The 24,387-nt window shown below is 39.0% G+C and overlaps 4 protein-coding genes across 4 annotated transcripts in view; 1 reads left to right on the top strand and 3 right to left on the bottom strand.

Moving 5' to 3' along the window:
- Positions 1 to 1,328, bottom strand: part of LOC122080782 (elongation factor G-1, mitochondrial-like) — a gene marked incomplete at its 3' end in the record, with an annotated part of 15,088 nt that extends 13,760 nt beyond the window's left edge. Inside the window, 1 exon segment of the mRNA XM_042647632.1 lies at positions 777 to 1,328. Within this exon segment, the coding sequence (XP_042503566.1) occupies positions 777 to 1,178 (402 nt within the window).
- Positions 1,329 to 6,683: 5,355 nt separating this feature from the next.
- Positions 6,684 to 7,652, bottom strand: LOC122082838 (dynein light chain-like). The gene is made up of 2 exons (XM_042650624.1): positions 7,143 to 7,652; positions 6,684 to 7,068 (listed from the first exon to the last, which is right to left on the bottom strand). Exons 1-2 carry the CDS (start codon positions 7,410 to 7,412, stop codon positions 6,883 to 6,885), a joined length of 456 nt encoding a protein of 151 aa, XP_042506558.1. The 5' UTR covers positions 7,413 to 7,652; the 3' UTR covers positions 6,684 to 6,882.
- A 4,750-nt stretch (positions 7,653 to 12,402) lies between these two features.
- Positions 12,403 to 13,407, top strand: LOC122082171. The gene is made up of 2 exons (XM_042649648.1): positions 12,403 to 12,606; positions 12,724 to 13,407. Exons 1-2 carry the CDS (start codon positions 12,403 to 12,405, stop codon positions 13,405 to 13,407), a joined length of 888 nt encoding a protein of 295 aa, XP_042505582.1.
- Positions 13,408 to 14,588: 1,181 nt separating this feature from the next.
- LOC122082871 (cell number regulator 6-like) lies at positions 14,589 to 23,592 on the bottom strand. The gene is made up of 4 exons (XM_042650678.1): positions 23,179 to 23,592; positions 22,257 to 22,371; positions 19,856 to 20,121; positions 14,589 to 15,009 (listed from the first exon to the last, which is right to left on the bottom strand). Exons 1-4 carry the CDS (start codon positions 23,284 to 23,286, stop codon positions 14,755 to 14,757), a joined length of 744 nt encoding a protein of 247 aa, XP_042506612.1. The 5' UTR covers positions 23,287 to 23,592; the 3' UTR covers positions 14,589 to 14,754.
- Between the last annotated feature and the right edge of the window lie 795 nt (positions 23,593 to 24,387).

Genomic DNA, 24,387 nt, shown 5'->3' with positions numbered 1-24,387 from the left:
GTGGAGTGGGTGAGAGCAAGAAAGTAAGACTCAACACATGTTTTCTGAGCAAAAGATAAAAAAATAAAAACCAAAAATCTTTAAGCAATTGCCTAGTCCATTGTTCAATCTTAATCCCAATACCAACATACTAAATAAATAAAGCAAAACTGAAAGTCTACAAGAAAAAAAATAAAAAATGCCAACTTAAATTTAAATCCCAATACCAGCATACTAAATCAAGAAATATGGTAAGGAAAGATTATATCCAATTGTCAGAAAACCAATAAATCTGAGTAAAGTCCTGATTTACCTAATGGATATATTACTTGTCAATGCATCCCATCTAGTCACTATATCATAAGCAAATTTTACATTGACAATATGATCCAACTTGTAGGCATGTAGTCACGGACAACATTCAACATTCAACATTATTCCTTTTTTGTAAAAAAAAAAGGGGGGGGGGGGGGGAGGAACTAAAGTAGAATAGAGATAATTGTTTAGGTTACAGGGATCATCATAAATAAATTGGCGTCCACAGAATCCTTGATGCAAATCCAATTTCCATGGACCAAAAAATACGAATATGTAAATAAAGATACAAATTTTAACAAATTTTCGGAGCCTCCAGAAGATAAAATGAAAAATAAATATAACCAAGTCAACATAAATCGATTTGTTCTTGAGCTGAATCAAATTAGTACCAATAAGAACAAAGAAAGGTTAAATTAAAGTTACATATAACGAAAGGAAGACGTATATCAAAAGAAGCATAGAAAGAGGACAAGACGCACCTGATAACCATTCCAGGTGCAGTAAGTGGCAGCAGATTGGATCGTAATACCCTTCTCTCTTTCTAAATCCATGGAATCCATCTTTGCACCAACACCATCTCTTCCTCTAACCTCATGAATCTCGTGAATTCTTCCAGTATAATACAGAACCCGTTCAGTGAGTGTAGTCTTACCCGAATCAATATGTGCAGAAATACCAATGTTCCGAAGCTTCTCCATGGCTTCCTTCCACCAAGCTTCCTTTTCTTCCTTGGCTCGAGCCAAATTACCCACAGAGAATCTCCGTCGTTGGCCATTTTCGAATACGAGAACAGCAAACGGCGATGACGAAGAGGAAAGGGTGCTCTCTGAGCTTAGAGCATAAAGGAGACGAGTTGCAGAAGATCTTACCGATCTCGCCATAATTGTCTGTGTTTGGAGTTAACTCGTTACCCTTCTAAAACCCTATCCCTCCTCGTTTGGACTCCACTCCAGTCTGCAGGACTCAGAGAGAGGGGAAGAGCCGAAGAGGAGGTTTTCTTCAAGGGTTAAGAGTCTTCAGTGATGAGCTCGGGTCGAGCCTTACAGCAACCAGGGCTCTGTCCCAGAGCCAAAAGTCGTGAGAAGATAAAAAGTCAATAATGCCCTCAAGGCTGTAATTCTGTAATAAGGAACCTATGATCGTAATGTGTCATTTCGGTCCAAAATCCGTGCAATTGCGTAATAAGACTCAAGTGAGAGTGGGACTCACCAATTTTTGGATAATCGTCTGTTTTTCTTAATCTCTGTTTTTTCTTGTTTTGCTACCTGCAGAACACGACATGTGGATAATTTTAAGTGAACGATCCCAATGCTTGCTTGGTTGAAGCTTTATCAAAATCGGATTAAAATAAATGAACCAGACCGAGATAGGTATGACCCAACCCAACCCGTTAACTCCTCTCTTCTTCTTATTCACTCTCTGTTCTCTCTCTCATTCCCTTAAAATCTGTTTCCTCCTCTCTTCTTCTTCTTCTTCTTCTTCTTCACCCTCTGTTATCTCTCTCATTCCCTCTTACACGCTAGCACCCACGAAGTTATTTGAGGAGAGATCGATGGTTCGGAGACGGTGGAGAGAGAGAATGGAAGGAGCCGGAGAAGGAGTTGTGATCAAGAAAGAGGGTCCTGAGACTGGCGAGGTTGGAGAGATCAGGGACGGGACTGGAGAGGGAATTATTCTCAAGGCTGAGCACTCTGAGCTGATCGAGACGAGTCAAGGTGTTGGGGGCCAAGAAACCAGAAAGACCGAAGCCTTGGAGGTGGAGACGGACCACTCTACCTTGGATACATTTAACGCCAGGCCATTGGCAGTGATTGATGATGCGTTTAGAGAAGAAGAAAGGGAGCTTGTTTTCCAAATCAGCCTCGGATTTCAAGGCCAGGAGGGCTTGAGCATCAGATGGTAGTTCTGATTTCTCCAAATTCACGCCATAGCAGAGCAATGAGCGAGCTTCGTGAGCAGATTTTGCTAGCTAGGTTTTTTTCCTCCCAGTGTCCTTTTCAGATTCAAACCCAATGAGACCGTCGGACAGAGAGACAAAGGGAGATTTTCATTTGTGAGCTTCAACCACAGGGAGATTTTCAATTGTGAGCAAGAGAGATGCGGCGAGAGGGTTGAGAGAGAGAGAGAGAGAGAGAGAATCGTGCGAGGGAAACCGGCTTTTTAGGGATTCTGAAATTGAGATTTCAAAACATGTTCTAAACCTTATTATTTTGGTGAACTGGTTATAAAAGGTGGTTCGAATCATCCACACTTGTAAACCAGATGTAATAATCTTCACCCAACTTTCTTAATCTTGATCGTTGGTGATGAACTGTCCACATGTCGTGTTCTGCAGGTAACAAAACAAGGAAAAACAGGGATAAGAAAAACAAATGATTTTTATCCCCAATTTTTAACCATATGGGGGCGATGACGTGGTAATTATGATCATGAAATTAGTCAAATTCGTTTTTTTTTTTAGATAAATTAGTCACATGTTGAATCAAGAAAAAATCTTGTTGTAGCCAATCTTTGTAGGGATTTTTTGCCCATTTAGCATTAGTGATTATCAATTAGTTTAGAACATTTTTTGTTCCATAAAAGAAGGTAAAATCTTGTTAATTCACATGTTAACAATGTCTCTTGCTAGTTGCATGATGATAAAAAAAATAAAAAATAAAAAAACCATCTGATTTAAAGGACAAAAAGCAGAATAAGACACTATATATAGAAAAAGTTACAATTTCTAAGTTCATTATTTCAATGAAAATGATAAGCTCGTTTCAATCAATTACTGTGTGTATATCCATTCATGTGTTTATCAATCCTTTTTTTTTTTCTAATAAATTGTATATTCTTAATAAATTGTATATTCTTAGGCACCCTTTTATAATCTTTAGATTTATAGAGCTTCATTTTGTCCATGCATGCAATTGACTATAATTACATATGTAATTTCTTTTTCTTTCTTTTTTTTTTTTTTTTTTTTTTACAAATTTACTAAAACTTTATATGTAAGCAAAGGATCCTAGGGTTTTTCGTTACACGGAATTTCATTTTCATCCAACATACCTGATTGATAAAAGAAAAAAAAAATTGTTTTAGTATGAAAAAAATTAAACCTACAATTTCAAGTTTATAACTCCAAAACAAGTTTTAAGGAAACATGTTGATGTTGAATAAAACAGTTCATGGGGCCATATTTGTCAATTTGATTGAACAAGGCTTTGAGGCTTGGACGGACAGGTAGAGTTTTGGACTGTTTGTTCTAATCTATATATTTTTATGGAAAACAATTAAAGTTGTTGTTTTGCATATATCTTTGAAGGTGCGTTTGATTACACATATAATCAGGTTTTTTTGTTAACTAAAACTTTGAATGGGTAATTTGTAAACCAAAACCTGATTTTAGATATTTTTGTTAACTGAAATATTAAATGGGTAAATTTGTAAATGGAAACCCAAAAATGGGTAATCATGTGATTTTCTCGATATATTATTCAAATCAATGATCAAGGAAGGTTTAAAACTCTTCTTACTTTGAGCAGAAACCTAAGTAGAAGGGGCATGATTGATAAAAATGTTATGGTTTGAACTTGCTTGTCAAATTCCTTATGACTTCTTTTTTTTGGTAATAAATTCGTTATGACTCAGATTTGCCAAATTATGTTCTTATCTCTAGGAGATAATAGGTTTGTTCAAACATAACCATGAAGATTTCTCTGGATTCATTCTTATTTTATTCAAGATTATGTGCTCCATACAGGTCACTTCGTAGCCAGCTTCAGAGGTAGTCTCTGTTCTTGGTTCTCCTCCAAAAATTTCTGACGCCCAAGTGGTTTTACTGAGGTCTTTAGTGGATGCTGGGCAGTTCAGGATTGCTATGGAACATGTATAATGACTCATCTTCAATTTTGCAAGCAATATCTAATGAATTTCAAGCATCTCTTTGTTCATCCTTAAATCCAGAGCCGATATAGTTGCTTTCTGTGAGAAGGGGGGACGGTCAAGTTTCTAATGCTTGGATGGATGTATGCAAAGGGGCATCTAGAAATGCACTCATACGATTGCTCAATTATGACATAGTGGTTATGGGTTCAAGTTGGAAAATAGTCTCTCCACCAAGCAAGGGTGTTAAGTTTGTCTCGAATTCTTGACCCGTTTTGAAAATTGATCCGCTCCGACATACTTTGGTGGCGACCTGAATAGGAAATTTTCTGAGATCTGTGATGGAAACAGAGCCCATCACTGATCTCGTATGAGGGTGCGGTATGATTCGACCGGATTGACAGCGACCAAATGGATGAACCAACGACTTGGAGTATATAATGTATTGTTGTCTTGTTGAGTATACCATTGTATTTTGAGGGATTTACGAGCTAGGGTGTCAGGGCGAGTTTTCTCGCCGCTACTTGGGTGTACGTAATCTCTCTTCTACATAGTAAAACATCTTCTTCTTCGTCCGAGGACGTAACACACCACACCGGTGTGTGAACCTCATTAAATCTGTGTCGTGCAGATCTATTGTCTATTTCTTTTCGTATTTCTTGGTGTTTGCTCTAACAAAGGGTAAAGTTGTATATATTATGACCCTCCCCAGACCCCACAATGGCAGAGCCTCGAGCACTGAGTGAAGAGAAAAAGCCAGTTGTGGTTATCTTTTTATTTTTCTGGATGAACAGCATAATGTCTTAATTTGAGGGGAAAGGAGAAGCCTATAGTCCAACCTAGAAGGAGTTGAATGTTAGCAGAGAGAAGGAGATCGGATGTAAGTGATGTATCAAGAATTGCCTTTGCCTAACTGACCGGAAGGATACTTTGGTGAGTGAACTTGCAATGAATTTTATGAGCCAACTACGGCTTTATAAATCTCCAGCCTTCAGGTGGATTACTTAGCTAGTTGTGGAGATTTGAGACTAAAAATGAAGAATCACTTTCCATGTCAAACCTTCACAACCTCAAAACATTTACAAAGTAGAATGCCTTCTCGGCAAGCTTTGGCTTCTACTTTTAGACCTGAGCAGATGAGGCTGCAGTTGATACTCCTGCAAAGTCATTAATGTGGGTTCTGCAACTTAGATTTTGTTTAGGACTATCATCATCTACTTTGAAGCAGCCGGCAAACAAATGAAATCCTGGCTTCGCAATTTGGCGATAACAGCTTGATCGGAATGGCATTGCATCTCTTCTTCTTCTTGTCTTGAACATAATAAAAAAAAAAAAAAAAAAATTGTTGTTTGGAAGGAGCAGGTTCTTTTAGGCACAGCATAAGACACTTCATGTTGGGCAATTTGGCGATAAACAGCTTGATCGGAATGGCATTGCATCTCTTCTTCTTCTTGTCTTGAACATAATAAAAGTTTTTTGTTGTTTGGATGGAGCAGCTTCTTTTAGACACAGCATGAGACACTTCATGTTGGTAGTTGGCACCAAGTGGTGCTTCATTATCTTTAGCCAGTCCTGGCTTGGGGAAGAGACATTTATATGGTTGTGGCTGTGGTTGACAATATAGCAGAATCAAGGATCAGCAATGATCACAGCCCAAGGGAATTTGATCACTTAGGCAGTTCGAAATGAAGATCTAGAAGTGATTGAGACTAAGGGTGTAGTTTACATTTGATGATGCTGATCATTGGACCTTCATTTTTTTAGGCTGCACAAGGGCTCTCCTTGGTTTGGGCAGTAGTGAGTGTTTATTGAAATTATACCCTCCCTCTCTCTCTCATGTGAACCTTGCAGATGCCATATAATGGTCTTATAAATTTTGATATCCTTAAGGGTATTGAGCAATTAGATTCATTACTCATGAGAGACTACCCTTTCTTCTTCTTTTTTATTTTTTTTCCAAAAATGAAAATCAAAATTTATGACAGAGTACTTTTAGTGAGACACATGGAAGGATGAAACATGGGAACATGAAATGTTCAATGGCAAAACAGAAGAGAGCACCCACCAATGTACTGTAACTACTGTTCATATATATCAAGTTTTGGGCACTAAATTCAATCATATAGCCCACATTACAGATGGACCTTTTAAATTTTCCCTTTTAATTGTTGAAAACTATTCAATTCTTTACTTTATTATGACATTTGGGAGAATTCAGTTGGGCCTAAACTTAATATGCAAGTTGGTGAAGGTGGGGTACTTGGGTTTAGTTGTCACTACTGAAAAATTTAACCCTGCAATTCTTTCAAAAACCTTCTTGCCTGCATCTGCTCACCCAAATTTCCATATATTTTCGCAAAAATTATCTTCAACTCCTACAATCTAAATTTGAATTCAAGTATTAGATGATTCTTATTGACTATATATTTCGCAAAAAAAATGGCCCTTAAATTCTTATATAACAGTGGAAGAACACAGAAAAAGGCATCAAGAATTGTCTCCACAGAACTTCAAGTTGCTCAAAGTCAAGAAAGAAGACACATTTCTAGTGTAGTAGTAAAAACTCTTAATCAGAACAGAGGAGGGAATTAGAAAATCAAAATCAAAATGGGTTACTTGTATAAAGTAAAAAAGCTGAAAACTTGGGAATTGGGAGATGATTTTGATAGTTTTTTGAGTTACAGAGGATTAGGAACAGAGGAGGATCGTATAAAGTTCCTACTTACCATCGCTGGTATCGTGGAGAGATTTGGTCTTAACAGGTCGAACCTCTGTCTTGAAGAGAAGAAAAGAGAAATCATCAACAGAGAAATAAAGGAATCCACCCAGCGAATGTGTCACAAACGACCCAAAGCTCTTCCCCACCACACAGTGCCAAGCTGGTCCATAAGACGCATCAAACTCCTGCATATATTATAGAGATATGATCATATCATCCAATTGTATATCCAATGAAGGAGCTAGCGGAGCTAAGTTACCTTCTTTAGGGAGTGAGCGAGGTGGGTGAGGTTAGGCCGTTTATCAGGAGCAGCATCAACGAGAGCTCTGGAATAACGGAAAGCCTTCTCTTGCATATCCCCCGGCATATCAGCTGATCTCGGACGCACGTTCAGTTCCACCGCTGTTGCCGCTAATTTGACCTCCGGTGGCCATGGCGTCCTCGCCGCTGACATGCGTTTGGGTGGATACACCACCACACCTTCTCCTTGGTTCCTATTGCTCATCACTTTTCCACTTTCGCTAGCCATTTTTCCTCTGGGAGGAGTGGGTAGCAGAAATTTTTGAAATTTGGGAGAAGATGAATTGACCTTTGACCCAGGAGGGGATTGAGAATTCAGAATAGAGAGAAATCAAGTGGGAACAGAACGATTAGATGGAAAAGAGAGATTACACGAGAAGGGCATGGTATTGCATTCCTTGTGTCAGCTCTCGCGTTCATCGCTGGTCTCCTCTGTTCTGTTCCATCTCTCCCCACCCTTGCCGTCTTTGACTGTCCTTCCCCAACTATTCAAATTTGGGCAGTTGGGCTTCTCTGCTCTGCCCCCACAAACACGTACGCTTCGTACAACAGTTTCTTGCTTCTTCGCACTTCCAGTTTGGCCAAGGTATCTCTCAACCGCATTTATTGTTCGTCAATTTGGGGCCCACGGGATGGAGGGTTATGGAAGAGTCAGGCACGTCGGTCATTTTGCCTTCGGCACATGGGCCACACTCTCTCGTAAAAAATTCTTTCCTTCACGGTCTATGAGAGGGCGTGAGAGCACATTTTGAATGTGAGATATCATAATCTTTTTTCATCCGTTGTCTCTAGGCACTGTACGATAATATTTTGTTTTTGTCATTATTATGTTTTCCTGTTTTTTAAGACGAAGAGGCAATCTAAAAAGTATTTGATAAAGTTATCATGTTCATCTATTTCTAAAAATATAAATTAAAATTTATGTTTATTTATAATTCTAAAAACGATTTAAACGAAATAAGTTCGACTTATTTCATCATTTCTAGGAACGAATTTGAGAAAAGAAAATATTGTTATGCCTGATAAATCTCTCCACTATTTAAACTTAAAATGAGACAATCGAACCCTCTCACTTTTAGGCATCCAATGATACTATTGGATTTTTAATGGTATTATGTATGCAAAAAATATTTCGAAAAATAAGTTTATCAAACACTAAAAAATCCGTTTTATTTTCGAAAACTTGAAAGGCCATTTCTGTTGTTTCTAAACACAGAAACAACAGAAACGTTATCAAATGGTGCTTAAATGTAAATACGCATCAAGAGTTAGCGTTCTTTCTTCCTTTCCTAAATTTAGAAGGAAGACAAATATCTCTACATGAGGCTTGAATGTATTGGATCCTGTCTTTTACCCCAACCCAATTGGTTTGAGGGATCGATCTCGAATCTACTTTTGTTTCAGTAGATAATGAACCTTGACTATTCCCAGATTGATGCACGGTATGAAAACAATACGGACAAAGGATAAACTAGTCAAATAGTCCGAAATCAGCCTTTTTTTAAAGGGTATAACAAACTTATATGATTGATCCAATACTAATACCAATCCAATCAATACTCAATATCTCAAACCATGATTGGCATGAGATAGAATAATTAGAAACCTCTCCAACTCGTCCAACACCCTAACGTGGAGTAGACGGCTGGATGGACCAGGGGTGCACGCTCGGGTCCTCCCAACCATCCAATATACACTAGGAATTTAGACATGTTAGAGAGGATCCGGAATCTGGTACAAAATGCTATGAAAACTTAATTCCTCAACAAGTTTGTGTTAGGTGTCAATGCATGTCCCATTGATTGTCATTTAAAGGATAAAAAGGGATATTTATGAAAACAAAAAGGACAATGATTGTATACAAAAAAACCCAGACGCTTGAGGAGGATTTTTTTTTTCTTTGAACTAGGTGGAGAGAGTTTGTACCACTTTCTCTTTTCATTTAATTCTTATATGATTGTCTAAAAGAAATGATAAACTGTGCCATGCCGGCCTTGACTTAGAGGGTTTCTATTCAAGTATTTAATATAAATTAAATGGAAAAAAAGTGCGTAGCCACTTTCTGTACTGTTTTGGAGTAAAATTTTCTCTCATACATGTGGGTGAGGGGTCCAATGAAAGGTGAGAAATGCCATCTCTGCCTATTAAGCTGAGATCGCAGTATTTGAGTATCATTAATGTATCAGAATATTGGCGGATACATATTAATATCATAGGAGATTGATACTAGTAAGGGTAAAATGTTTCAATATTTTTATTTAAACTCAAAGTTTTGGATGTTATTGTTGTTGAATTTTCTTCCACTTTTTAAAAGAAGAGACTTTAACATCTACTTTACCATTCTCTCTGCTTCTCAAAATTTGATTGATATACAAGTCTCTAATAGTCCTTTACTCCCCACAGGTTTCCGTCTCTCTCTGATATATGGCCTGCCCAACGCTGATGGTAGAAAATTTTTCTGGGAGGACCTCTCGTGCTTGGGTCGTAGCGTGACTGGGCCTTGGATTGCTGTTGGTGACTTCAATGATGTCCTATCGGCAGAGGAGAAATTTGGCTTTTCCTAATTTCAGCCTTTCCGGAAAGCAATTGACGATTGTGGTTTCATGGAATTGGAATTTTCCGAGCCGCTCTTCTTCTTGTCGAATAAGCGCAAGGGATCAGACCTCGTTATGGGAAGTATTGACAAATGCATGTGCAATGCAGAATTTATCCTCACCTTTAGCGACACCACTATCCATAGGCATGCCATGGTGGGTTCCGACCACACGCTAATGTCCATCTCCTAGTCCACCACTAAATTCAGATCCCAGGGATTCAGGTTTGAAGCCAAATGGGAAGGCCACAGTGAGTTGAGAAAACAAGTGGAAAATGGATGGAATTCATGTCAGATAGGTTCCCCTATGATTAAACTTCATCATAATCTCAAGCACTGTGGTTCCAGACTTAATCTGGAGCAAGCGTACATTTGGCAATTCTCAAGCAGAGATTTCAAGGGTTAAGGCTGATCTCGAGGACCTACAAGCTGCTCCCATCCGAGCACAGTGTCAATCAGAGGAATGCAACCTTCGGAGAGAGCTTGAAGGCCTCCTTGACCAAGAAGAAAAATATTGGGCGCAACGATCGAGAGTTCAGTGGCTCCGGGCAGGGGACCGCAATACCAGTTTTTTTCACACACATACGGCAACTCGGTGACATAAAAACAGAATTTCAAAACTAAAAGTCGACGATGGGTCATGGATATCCGAAGAGGACGAGCTTCAAAACCATGTCATGTTCTACTTTTCCTCTCTCTTTGCATCTTCTCACCCCCAAATGTTGCGTCCTTTCTCTCACAAATCCCTACTGCAATTGATACTGCGACAAATGAACGTCTATGTGCCCCTATTTCAGCATCTGAGATTACTGTTGCCACCTTCCAGATTGGAGGTTACAAAGCCCTTGGTCTGGATGGAATACTAGCCAAATTTTACCATTTGCAATGGAAATAGTGAGGAATGAAGTAATCTCAGCTGTCCAGCATTTTTTTGCAAACGGGTATATCCTTAGGGCTTTCAACCGTACGGTACTCTTCCTGATCCCCAAAAGGAAAAATCCTTTGGAAATGGGGCACCTTAGACACGGTTGCTTACAAAATAATTGCAAAATGTTTAGCCAACCGTTTAAAACCTCTTTTGGATTCGATCATTGACCAATCTCAGAGTGCTTTCGTCCCCGGTAGATCAATCTTTGATAATATATTTATAGCCCACGAAACTCTCTGTCATATGCAAAAATCTAAAAGTAAAAAGGGGTTTATGGCTCTAAAATTAGACTTAAGCAAGGCATATGATCAGATTGAATGGCCATTTTTAGAACAGATGCTTCTAAGACTTGGTTTTGCAGATCAATGGGTTCATTGGGTGCTCCAGTGCGTGTCTACAGTGGAATACTCCATCAAGCTGAACGGGTCGATTATTGGAACAGTTACCCCCACTAGAGGACTCCGTCAAGGTTGCCCACTGAACCCCTATCTATTCATTCTTCATCAGGAGGCCCTACCCCAAAAATTCAACAATGCAATCTCCAGTAAGGTGTTATCTAGTATTCGGATTAGCAGAGGGGGTTCCCAAGTCTCACACCACATGTTCGCCGATGATTGCATGATATTCTCAAAAGCATCTTCCTTCGAGGGATCTTCAATTAAAAGGATTCTTGATGACTATTGTATGGCTTCAGATCAACAATTAAATATAGAAAAATCAAGAATCGTTTTCAGCAAGGAAGCCAATACAACAGCCTGATCAAACATTTGCTCTTCCCTATGGCTAGTGGAAATTCAAAGTCATGGCATCTACCTCGGCTTACCCTCCTTTTTCGGGAAATCAAAACATACAGATTTTCACATTCATCACTGCCAAAGTTAAGGCCAAGCTATATGGTTAGAGCGACAAATATTTATCCGCAACCAGCAAAGCAATAGTGATTCAGTCTGTGGCTCGTGTATCCCAACCTTTGCGATGTTGAACTTCCTCCTGCCTCGCGAACTTTGCAAGACGCTTAATAAAATGATTCACCGATTCTGGTGGAGAAACAGTGCTGGTCAAGGCGTTCAATAGGTCCAATGGCAGTCTCTTTGCAAATCAAAGTGTGATGGAGATCTTGGGTTTTGTGACTTCATCTCTTTCAATCATACCCTACTAGCCAGGCAAGGTTGGAGAATCATTCACAATGCCAACTGCTTGTGGGTCCGTACTCTCAAGGCAAAGTATTTCCCCAATAGCAACTTCATTGAGGCAAGATCGGTGAATAATAGTTCATGGGGCTGGAAGAGTCTTCTCAAAGGTAGGGATTGTCTTCTTAAAGGTTTGAGGCAGCAGGTCAACAACGGGGAATTGACTGATGTCTTCAACGATCTATGGATCCCATCCCTACCTCATGGGAGAATTTCTTGTAGGCCATTTCTTTCTTCGGATTTCAATGCGTGTAAGCTGATCGATTGGCGGTCCAAGTGTTGGAGATCAGATCTGATCTTAGACTTATTCACCCTTTCTAAAGCTCAGGCTATTCTTCAACTCCCAATTACCTCGCAATCCATCGGCAACTCTTGGTTTTGGTCTTTTACCCGTACTGGCAAGTTCTCTGTGCGCTCGGCCTACCTATCCTGCCTATCTACTCTTGCTATAAGCAATGGCACAACCTCGGCTTCCTCTGAATCCAACTATTGGTGCGAGATTTGGAGGATGAATATCCAACCAAAGGTCCAACTGTTCCTATGGCGTTGTGGACACGAAGCGATCACGATTGCTGCAGGACTATCTAAGAGGGGAGTTGGTTTGAATCCTCGTTGTTCCCTCTGTCATACTCAGATCGAGGACCCTATTCATGCGCTATTTCGTTGTGATCTTGCCTCTGCTTGTTGGTTGACCTCTCCTCTGCGCCTGAATGTTAATGATTATGGAGGAAGCTCGATTCAGGAATGGTTTTCCTTTATTCTGACTCGCTATAAGGAAGCGGCATTGGCTGATTATCTAAATATTACCTGGTCTTCGCTCTAATGGCAGATTTGGAAAGCCAGAATCCGTGCTGTGTTTGAACGCAAGCACGCATCCTTAAGTTCAACATTTGCTGCTTACACTCTTATGATCGTTGAGGCTTCAGATTCGTTCAAAAAGAGTGGTAGGCCTCCTGCCGAGATTCCTATCCCACTAAGCACACTCACCCCCTCTCTGGACTCCTTTTATGCAATCTTCACTGACGGCTCTTGGAAATCCACTGATTCCAGTTGCGGTAGGGGTTGTATCGTTTGGGACCCTCATGGCCTCTTTGTGGCAGCTAAGTGTAAACACTGCTCCGCAGTGTCGGCATATGCATCTAAAATGGAGGCCATTCGTGACGGTATGCAGCTTGCTCTCAGCCTTGGCCTGTCTCAGATCACTATTCAATCTGATTGCTCCCCGGCCATCTCCTTCCAAAATGGTTTGGTGCCATCCCTTGACTGGGCTAGCACCGCTATTGCCCAAGATGTGATCACTCTCTTCGCCAGTTTTGACGCCATCAGGTTTTCCCACATCCAGCGTGCAAACAGTGCAACCTCGGATTTCCTTGCCTGCGGAGCTCGAATGCTCAGGCTTTCTTTTGTTTGGTGGTTTCGGCCACCCCCTTTCCTTGTAAACAGCTCCCTTATTTCTGGACGGTGTTTCAACCGTTCTTTCTTTCTTTCAACAAAAAGCATTCTCGTTTTATGACAAAAAAAAATACACGTATAGACATTTAGTGGTGGTAACATAATCACCACCGCTAAGAGGTAACTACCGAGGGGTGGTAAAGACACTCTTTTTCTACTGCCACAATATATATATATATATATCTAGGGAAAAGGTTGGGTATGCCACCGATATCAAGTATGCTAGCATCCATTGTGTCTATCTCTCTCATCCCTTTTTTCTGAAATGACCCTCATATCCTTCCTGAATGATACTCCATCATGTGTTCCTATTTGTGCTATCCGCTAACATACTTGATATCGGCGGCATACCTATCCCTCTCCCATATATATATATATATATATATATGATCTTGCCATTTTTAGTTGCAGTATTTATTTTACCGCTGCTACAGGTCTACCGGTAGCAGCAGTAAAAACAATCCCACCGCTGAGTCTTTTTAAAACATTGAATTTGCCCACTTTATCTGTGGTAGTATTATGTTGAGAACATGCATATTAAATTAGTAAGTCATTGGCTTTGATGTAATGGAAAATTGTTAAATATAAATGTTCATCAAACCCAATTTGTTAAACTAATTTAGTTTTATCATTTATTTGAAATTTTGCGCTATCATGGCATGACTCGGAACCCCTTTCTTCACTGCAACATAACTGCTTAGGTCTACACATGCTGAGAACATGTTATCCATTTAAATTCAGTTAGCCCCCACCGGAAAAAAAAGAAAAAAAAAAAAGATTGACATTAACCAAATTTCAAATGAATCTGATTTAAGTCTACATGTCATCACAGTCCCTACAAAAATTGCATAAAAAATAAAGACAACAATAAGAGCTGCTGCAAAACCAAAACAAAGCTCCATATAAGTTTGGGTCCATGGATGAGATATGCTACCAAATTTGACAAGTTAAGAGTCACACCATCTATCCAACGGCCTATCAGTTAAATCATCAACCACAAGGTATTGGTGCAATAGAAATATTCCCCCGAACACATATATCTTATTCATTGTAAGGAGGATAAATCTGAAGTGAGTTCAGACGATGGCCAAACAGCGTTACCTATTATCCTCTGTACAGTTAAATTTTTTATTGTCATTTGCAAGCCTATGAACTATAGTGAAATGATGAGCTTGAATGTTAATATGGCAATGAAGAGGAGGAGAAGAAGATATTGGCATGTGATAACCAAGAGACAAGGAATTTGAAACATTATCAAGGTCATTCATTCCATCAACTACTCCATATGTATAGTTCATCCAAACTCCGGCAGGTTTCTCTCACAAATTATGCAAGCATCCCACGGTTCAGTATGTATTTGACGCAAGCAATATTAACACGGAAAGAACAAACACAAAAAATTCCTTTTTTAGTTTAACCTTTGTACCACATACTCTGAATCCAAGGCTTGTATCTCCACATCAGTGTGCTCAACACCATTGGCTGTGGCACGTGCAGACTCCTGGTTCTCATTTGCATTCATTTCTTGCACTGGAGGAGGGTTGATAATTGTCATAGGCATGGCAAGATTATCAGACAAACGTCCTTTCATTTCCCTGTGCTCCTGACATAATGCGCACCAGTGCATGCAGCAATGTACCATGCATGGGTCACAAGGGGAGTTCTGCATGAAGTATAAGTTAGTGAACAGAAAGAAACCAAAGCAATTTTAGAGATGAAAAGAGTCTTATGCATGTTTAAATATTGCTTCCAGCATTCATGAAGAAAGCCTGTTGAGATGAATCAAACAGGAATTTCTGTTCACTAGACCATTACATAATGCCTGTGTTTTTTATCCACCAGTCATACTGTGCCATCGGCAACCAACTGTAATAGTTTAACTGTAATGTGGATATCAGATCTATAAAGGATTCTGGCAATTCAGTAAAATCCATGACCAATCTTATTAGAGATGTGGGCTTTGGAAGAAATATTCCTTGTCTAATTTTATTAGCTATACTTTACTTGCGGGTATCTTTTCTTGACATGTAGGTATTACGTAAGATTTCCAATCCTTTAGATGGAAGTTGCGCCGCTGGTGGTTAAATCAGAGTAGCATTACCTAAAAGCCAGGTCATTTCCATTGGTTTTGGTAACCTTCACAAGTCTTTTATCATCTTATTTGCTTATATATTCAATACACCTACAACAATTATCAATGATGAAAACACTTACCCCATTGAGATCACTAACCTCCTGATCAGTTTACGTATGCAACTCCTGGAATGATATGTTTGACAGCATGATGCTCACCATCTTGTGGAGCCGCAATATGAAGGCAACAGCCAATGTATGCTGGTAACTAGACACAGTCTCTTATTTGATACAGACTGTTCTCAGTCCAATATTTGGCTTTATAACGAAGTAAAATAGTTCTATTAATCACAAGTGTGTACACAAATCTTTGTCTGCAGCACCTTTGTTTAATTGCTTATGCTTAAAGGGAAGACACATATTCCCCACAAAACCATTTGGGAAATCCACATCCATGTGAAATGTAGGATCCTTGATCAGATTGTTCATAAAAAAGTCATTACCATTGGGATGCGCCAAAGAAAGCAACCAGTCAATGTCATCCTCCTTAAATTTGCTCCATGTGCATGACTGCGGCAGATGAGAAATCTGCAGATCATTTGTTCCTTCCGCTCCCTCACATTGAGAATCTTGCATCATTTTCTAACAGTGTTTCATTTGGATTTGTTTGGTAATAGGCTATAGAGATATTCTCCTGATGTTTCATCTTATATTTTCTTTGAGAAAAAAAGATATTTCACAACTGATATGGTTCCAACAGATGTTTCCTTCGGTAAAAGGAGAAAGTAGCTAATGGCAATGGCGTACAAGTATGAAGGATAGCCATTGTGTGGTCCATCTGGGAAGACCAGAATGCTACATTATTCTAAGATGCCAGCAGAGATAAAGAGGTAGTCAGCAAGATTATTCACTCTAGTGGCTCACAAGGAAGTAGTTATGGATCTGTTCAGAGGAATCCCTACAGTATTTTTGGGGTGCCAACTTCGCAATCATTGATGGGTTTCAGATCAATCATTTCTCTAGATGCATCACTTCACATAGGGGGTTTGTAAAGCACGATTTTTTTGGGTTTTACTACAGAACCAGAAGCCTTCTAGGATTGGATGTTTCATCAGATCACAATATGGGCAGTGGAGTAGACAAATTCAGGCGCCATGGGGAAGGAGATTCTACAAGAGTGGAGCTACATTCTCTTCACCATGGCTGGATTATGTCACCGGTAGAGGGTCAACTAGCGTCAGGATGAAGGATTCATCCAATATCATTGGCTGGATAAAGAGAGGTGGAAGACCATGGAAATTCTTGCATCTCATCAGATAAGCATGGCTGTTTCAAATTTCACTGTGAACATCTTATTTAAGTGTAAGAACCACCAAATAATGACTTGGAAGTACAAATTGGCAAGGCAAGAAGTTGCGATGATTTGAAGTGGGTTTGCCATCTTGCAGAGATTACCTATATTCCTTTAGCATTTCGTCTTGTATTTTACCTGGTTTAGGTGACTTTCTTTGATGAGCTTTGTACTGTGCATTTGATGCACATAGAACACATATTTTGCATTTGATGCACACAGAACACATATTTTAGCGGAAAAAAGCCTTGGGTTAGATTACAAATATGTTAGGCCTTTGGTCCAATGAGTTGTCTTTGAAATAAGCCACTTTAATGGGCCCATAATATGGGTAGGAGGTAGGAATACGAGATTTACTTTATTAATTAGTCAAGTTAGAGTTACACTCTTCATTTTTAATTGTCATTAAAGAGTTCTAGTTAGGCTGGAATGAGTCTCTATGAGTCTAGCCTTGTTTAATTTTTGTTTCTCTTTTTTATTTTATGCAGAATTTTATTTAGTAAAGATTACCTCCATAACAAGCTACCTACAGGAGTTTTTTAGGCTTAGTCTGAGTCCTGTAATGAGTCTTTTATATTACTTTGTAAAGGGGCTACAACCTTGCACATGAATTTGATGAATAGAAGTTGACTTTGTGCCTTCAGTTCTGCGGTCATTCAAAATCCTCCCTGCTGTGGTAATTCCTTAGGAACCCTGGTGGTGATTCCAGGGACCTTTGGTGGTGATTCCAAGATTGAGATACTGGTGGTGATTCTTGTCCTGCAAATCAAGTGGTGATTCCTGATCCATATCTTTTCCATCTTTTTCTTTCGTCTTCTCTTTCCTACAATTGCATGACTTCCAGTTCCTGCTTCAGAGGCATAAAACTTCTGCAATCGAATTCTCTTGCTTTTTTTTTGGGGGTTGAGGGGGGAGGGGGGGGGTAATGAATTATCTTGCTTATTGGCCTAAGAAGGATTCTCTCATTACCATTACCTCAAATCTGTCCATCAGATTCAGGTCACATTTACAGACTCGATCTACTTGTATTGTTCATTCGACTAGAATTTCAGGCTGATCAGAATTGTTTGAATCGATTCTAGTTCTATCGCTATACATGTGATCCTGTAGCAAGTTGATCTCCCACTGGTTCAGTGTTAACACTGCATTAACATTATACATTCTGATTCCTGTAATAAGATTTGTTATTTATTAGAAAGAGAAGGTACGAATCATGGTAGAATCCTCTAAAAAAGATCCCAAGATTCCACAGATATCATAGTTAATGCAAATAACAGCTGGGTACTCAATTCAACTTAGCCTAATCCTAAATAAATGGGGTCGGCTCATGGATCCTTTTTCTCCAATCAGGTCTATTCAAAGCCATATTTTGTTATTGGTCCTAAATTATGCATTTCTCTCCTCACCACTTCTCCTAGTGTCATTTTAGGCCTATCCCTAGTTCTTTTAACCACTTCAATTTGAATCAAATAACCACTCCGTATTGTAGCATTCAAAGGCGTTCATTGCTCATGTCTATGCCACCTCAACATAGTTGTCATGGCGTCAAATCGATCCAAGGCGGTGGAGAGGTGGCTAATCGATTTGGCGATGAATCATCCTTTATGGCGTTGCCATGGCGGTCAAATCGCCCATGTGTCATTTTTTATTTTCCTTATTTTCTAAAGTTATTTAGTATGCTACTTTTTTATTTTCCCTATTTTCTAAAGTTATTTAGCATGCTACAAGCCTACAATACATACCCTATAACATATAAAACCAATATTAAGCAACATCAAATCATCGAAAATCAACATAGCTCTATCAAAATCACCCTGCATTTTACAAAAAATTGACCGCCTAGTGAATCAAGCGTGACTTGGCGTCCATGGCGTTGCCATGGCGACCGCCATTTGTGAGTCACGTAAATCGTAGCACTGCCATGAACTTCTTTTTCTGTCAGGACGCCAAATTGCCGCCTTGACGACGCCTAGGCTACGCCATGACAACTATGCACCTCAAATGACTTTCAGGCAACTTATTATGTATAAGAGCCTAGTCCTAAATTAGCTCCAACTTGTTCATTCCTCATGTTATCTTTTCTAGTTTTACACTAAGTTTGTTTGTATGTCACTTTTTTTTACTGCCAACATTTAGCTCCATACATCATTGTTGGTTGTATAACGGTCATATAAAATTTTCCTTCGTTTTAAAGCAATATGATGATCAAACAACACTCTAAATGTACCCCTTCACTTAATCCTCCCTATTCTATTTCTTTGTGTAACGTCATCCGCTATTTCTAGTTCTTGATTTATGATGGAATCTAGGTACCTAAAATTCACTTTGTGGTATCTCCTTATCATCAATTTTCATCACCCCACTTTCAGTCTTATTACTACTGTAACGAAACTAGGACTTGAAACCAGTGCCTGCAAGTAGAAGAGAGAAGGGAGAATGATGGGAGGAGAGAAGAGAATTGTTGAACCAATAGACTCAACTTGTGTATATCGTGGTCTATCCCTGTTTATTTATATATCAAAACCGATTAGACTCTTGGTAGAAATTGTTCGCTACCGTTTCACCCAAAAGCTTGGACTGTTGGGGAAGGGCAACGTAAATGTATACATCAACACTCCCTAGTATGTGCACGCCAAGATCCCATGGTCCTTGTAAATGGAGCTCACGTGACATTTCCTCCGCGCAGCACCAAGGGAGAAGCAATGTCGGGAAACCCTTCTGATGCACTTCCCATGAGTCAAACACTTGACCTCCCCGCGTTGATACCGTGTTCACAACTGTTTCACCTCAAAGCACTAACTTTTAGGGAAGGGCAGCATCAATGTATACATCAGCAGGAATCCTACTACGAGTCGATGTCTGTTTACGAGGGGAACAAAACTATCTTCTTAGCTTCATTTCTAGCAATATTCCCTTGTGCCAAACTAACGGTTAGGTGATTTCATCAAATAGCTAAACCTCAACATGCACGTGGACCTAATTTACATATACATGAATTGTGCTGACCAATATATCCTTGTGAAACTAATGTTGTCTCTAAGAAAAATAGGGTGAGCCAATGTATATATAAAGGAACAAAGATCACCTTGAGATGATATTTTTTCTGTAAAGATTGTCGAAAAAGACCAGTGTAGATGCCACACATCCACCAAGAAAACAGCAAAGCCTCACAAATGAGAAAAGATGTCCTTGGATCAATGCCATGGAAGACTGCTGTTGCGGCTGCTAGTGCAATGCCACCTTCAATACAAATAGCATGACAAATGCATGGCCTTGTCCAGGGAATATCTTCTTTCAGGTGTTCCACATTGCGCCCAAACAAAACGCATGGACAAAACAGTCCAGTCCAGCCTGTAGGGAGGAAAACACAAGTTAAAACAGGTTTTTAGATCAATGAAGGGAGATTTTAAAGACACAATTTTACTGCAGAAGAGAGAACTTCATTTACAGAGAAAGGGGTTTTTAATTTGAGACTGAAATTGTATAAAAACAGTCAGGGATTTTTTTTTTTTTTTTGGTGTGCAAAGAAAAAGAACTATCTTTATGGAAGAAAGTACAAATTCTGGAAAAAAACTATACCAACAGTTCTAGCTTCTGACTACCAAAGATAACATAAATTGGAAGCAACAACAACAGAACTATAGAAAACATCATTTTAAAAAATAAAAAATTATGAACACAAGGAAAATGCCTGATAAATGGAGGAGAAGCATTGTTGTTCTGATCTACAAAAATAAAGGTGATATTCAGAGCTGCAATAATTATAAAAGCATAAAACTAAAGTCATACTATGAAACTATTCAAACTGCAATAATTAGCATAAAACGAAAGTCATAATAAGAAACTATGGTAGAAGGTTATTGAAGCCCATTTGAGAAGAGAGACTCGTATCTCAGAGAACCAATTTGGCTTTATCCCAAATAAATCCACGACAGAAATTATTTATCTATTGAGGAGGCTTATGGAAAGATATAGAGCTAAGAAAAAGGATCTCCATATGGTCTTTATTGACCTAGAAAAAGCCTATGACAGAGTCCCTAGATATTTAATCTAGTATGTTCTTGTGAAGAGAGGGGTGTCGAGTAAATATGTGGATATAAGTAAAGATATGTATGAGTGCGTGATGACTAGTATGAGATAAAGTGGGAGGTCAAGGCAAGGAATTTCCAATTACGATTGGGTTACATGAGGGATCAGCCTTAAGCCCTTATTTATTTGCACTTATCATAAATAGAGTATATGATTTGTAACTTTAGTCATACTATGATGGATAATGACATGGTGAAAATTAAGAGCGAGAGAGATACCGCAAGTGAGTATTTTAGATATCTGTGATCAACTATAAATAAAGAAGGTGACATAGGGATGATGTTTCCCATAAAATTAAAGTGGTACGGATGAAGTGGAGAGGTGCAACCGGAGTGTTGGGTGACCGACGTATTTCTTTAAAGCTTAACGGAAAGTTCTAAAGGATTGTTGTACGTCCAGCTAATATGTATGGGGCGGAATGTTGGGCAATAAAGAAGTGTCACATGGATAAGCTATGTGTAGCATAGATGAAGATGTTACGATGGATGTGCGAAAAAACTAGGAAGGATAGAGTAAGGAATGATCATATTAGAGCTGATTTGGGAGTTTCCATGATCAATGACAAGCTCCAAGAAAATTGTTTGAGGTGGTACAGCCATGTTCAACAGAGGGCTGGGGACGCCCAATAAGGAAGAGTGACCTGATTCCTTTTGAAGAAGCTAAAAGATCTAACGGCAGGCCTAAAATGACCATAGGAAACGTACTGAGGAATGACATGCCTAGTCTAGGTCTTGCCCCAAGTATGACCTCGGACAAAGCCAATTGGAGAACAAGGACCCATGTAGCCACCCCACTTAGCTAAGATTCTCCTGACTTGCTGGGTTGTGCCTATTTCCTCTTACTTTCATCTATCTTTTATTTCTCTTTCGGTATTTCTTCATGTCTCATATTTTGTTTGGACCTCCATTTTCCCTACTTTTTTTGCATGGATCCTTGTAGATGATCCCATTAAGTTGGGATAAGGCTGAGTTTGTTGTTGTTGTATTAAATTCATGTTGTCACAAATTGTTGTTTGTTTTGTGCATTAATTATTACCTAGTCATAACCAGTACAAATAGTGTTATTTAAGAAACTAACTACCTTCAGTAGTACATTCAGTAATACACGGGTTAGTGGTTTTAAACCTAACTCGACTTATATTATCCAGATGATAAATTTAAAGACGCCATCACAAAGCAGAGGGGGGAGGAGGGTTGAAAGGAGGAGATAAATAACACTAATGACATGTAACTTCACTAAATTCTGCAAATATACCTAACACAAAAAATTACTAGACATGGGTTCTGCCTCATAGCATGAACTACATAAATTTTATGCACTTTGATAGAAGAAAAGAATGAATCCATGAGACTGAATATAAACTTAATTAAAATTAAGAAGGAAGGAATGATACTTACAACTCTCAGTATCTTCAGCACAACCAAATATCCCAGTTGACCAAGGTTCATTTGCGGGAGGCGCATAGCTCTCAGGAAGGGGCTGACCACACTCATTGCATCTGTGAACAGCCAACTGCGCGATAACACAATTTATCAGAAATTACATTGAAGACTTCTGGAAGAAACTTAACATAGTGGGCCAATGAGAAAAATAACTGAATGCATCATATGGACCCTATGAATAAGTGAGGGAATCATTGTGTCCTTACGTTGATGGGTTGAGATAACACTACTAGAATCGTCAATTCCCATCCTTCAAATAAATACATAAATCATAAAACCCCAGAAGCAATGTGATCAGACAGATCAAACTCAATTTCAAACGCAATTACACCACCACTTCTTATAAAGCACTGTTGATCAAAATTTCCAAATGTTCACCATAGTTTGAGAAATCTGAATAAATCAGACGCTGGTAAATAAGTGAAAATCACTGGCCATTCAAACAGATAGAAACTGAAATAATGCGTCCATAAATATATAACTTGCAAAAAAGAAATTAGGTTTCAGGCTATAATGGCAGTGTAAATGAAATAACAAGCTCAACAAAATTAGAGAAAACAAGCCGTGCCAAATAATTCAATAATTCAATTTCAACATATGATACCAATTAATTTACAAACCCTTCCGAATTCGCATCAATCAGCATTCAAACAGTTACAAAAAATACTCCATCATAACCCAAATACTGTAACACTACTCCTTCAATAACCATTCAAACTTAGAACCCGCATAAAGACTGTAAACAACGAATCAAGAAAAGGGGGGAAAAAGACAAACGGGAAAGCGAATTCAAAGTCGGAGTTAAAAACAACTCAATAGGACCAAATCAATACCAAAAAGGTAAATGAAGAATATGATGAAGGATATTAAAGTAGACCTGAGGCACTTGAATGGGTTGATTGAGCTCCCCTGGAGTGATATCGTCCACGGGAGCTTGTTCCTTGGTAAGCTTCACATAACGAGATAACCCATTCCCCTCCGCCATCCCGTTCAACAATGGGAACTCCTGAAATTACCGAAGATATCAAATTCAAGATCACCAGCCCTCCAAATCTTGCAAATCTCTCTGCGTATTTCTGCTCGAGTTCACTGATCAAACCACCAAAACGGCAACCCTCCCTCTACATTAACAGTGTTCGAACCCTCAAATCTTGCGAGGTTTTCTGTACTAACCGTCAACGCTTAAACACTGGATCCCTAAAAATACTGGAAACGCCATTTTTCAAGACATTTGACGAGTTTTCTTTGCTTGAAGACGACGTCTTGGAATCGCGCCAAGAAGTACATTGGTCACCGCTGGAGTTCAGGTTGAAATCGTCTGTAATTCCGATCTCGTATAATTCCATGCAATATCACTTTCAAGCGGTGACACATGTATTGATACCAATACAATGGCCTAGATCTGGTACAACTAATAAAACATTAAATCAGTGAAAAGACATTTAAATCAGATCTGGGCCATTGTATTGGTATCAATACACGTGTCACCGCCTGAAGGTGGTATTGCACGGAATTGTATGAGATCGGAATTACAGACGATTTTTTTCCCTCAAGTCCACGTTATTTTGACGTAAATACCCCTACTTAATGATGGATTAATGGTGCAATTAGGTGCAATTCTCACTTAATTTGATATAAAATGTCCCTATTGAGGGTTGAAATCGTCTGGAATTCCGATCTCGTACAATTCCGTGCAATACCACCTTCAGGCGGTGACACGTGTATTGATACCAATACAATGGTCCAGTCTGGTACAATTAATAAAACATTAAATCAGTGAGGAGGCATTTAAATTAGATCTAGACCATTGCATTGGTATCAATACACGTGTCACCCCTTGAAGGTGGTATTACACGGAATTGTACGAGATCGAAATTGTAGACGATTTTTTCCCCCTATTGATGTGGGCGAACCAGCTAGGTCTGAATTTCTCCTTTTAATATCGTTTTTTTTTTCCTTTTCACCTTGGATTGTTCTTTCTAAATAATCTTTTACAGAATTGATCGAGGGCGAAGAATGAAGGTGAAACCGCTTCAGACTTCGAGGTCCTCGCATAATCATTTTGAATGTGAATTTGGATTGAGTG

Source organism: Macadamia integrifolia, chromosome 6 (assembly GCF_013358625.1).
Source record: "Macadamia integrifolia cultivar HAES 741 chromosome 6, SCU_Mint_v3, whole genome shotgun sequence".
In the NCBI taxonomy this organism is placed as follows: Eukaryota; Viridiplantae; Streptophyta; class Magnoliopsida; order Proteales; family Proteaceae; genus Macadamia; species Macadamia integrifolia.
Note: the sequence above shows the minus strand (reverse complement) of the source record. Positions and strands in the feature narration are given on the sequence as shown.

Excerpts from the sequence above, each read along its gene's own strand:
- LOC122082838 (XM_042650624.1), bottom strand. The coding sequence starts at position 7,412 with ATGGCTAGCGAAAGTGGAAAAGTGATGAGCAATAGGAACCAAGGAGAA. Across the intron at positions 7,069-7,142 it reads TCGCTCACTCCCTAAAGAAG|GAGTTTGATGCGTCTTATGG; the intron begins GTAACTTAGCTC and ends TAATATATGCAG.
- LOC122082871 (XM_042650678.1), bottom strand. The coding sequence starts at position 23,286 with ATGGCGGAGGGGAATGGGTTATCTCGTTATGTGAAGCTTACCAAGGAA. Across the intron at positions 22,372-23,178 it reads AACCCATTCAAGTGCCTCAG|TTGGCTGTTCACAGATGCAA; the intron begins GTCTACTTTAAT and ends GTTATCGCGCAG. Across the intron at positions 20,122-22,256 it reads TGCTGAAGATACTGAGAGTT|GCTGGACTGGACTGTTTTGT; the intron begins GTAAGTATCATT and ends TCCTCCCTACAG.
- LOC122082171 (XM_042649648.1), top strand. The coding sequence starts at position 12,403 with ATGAATATCCAACCAAAGGTCCAACTGTTCCTATGGCGTTGTGGACAC. Across the intron at positions 12,607-12,723 it reads CCTCTCCTCTGCGCCTGAAT|ATTTGGAAAGCCAGAATCCG; the intron begins GTTAATGATTAT and ends CTCTAATGGCAG.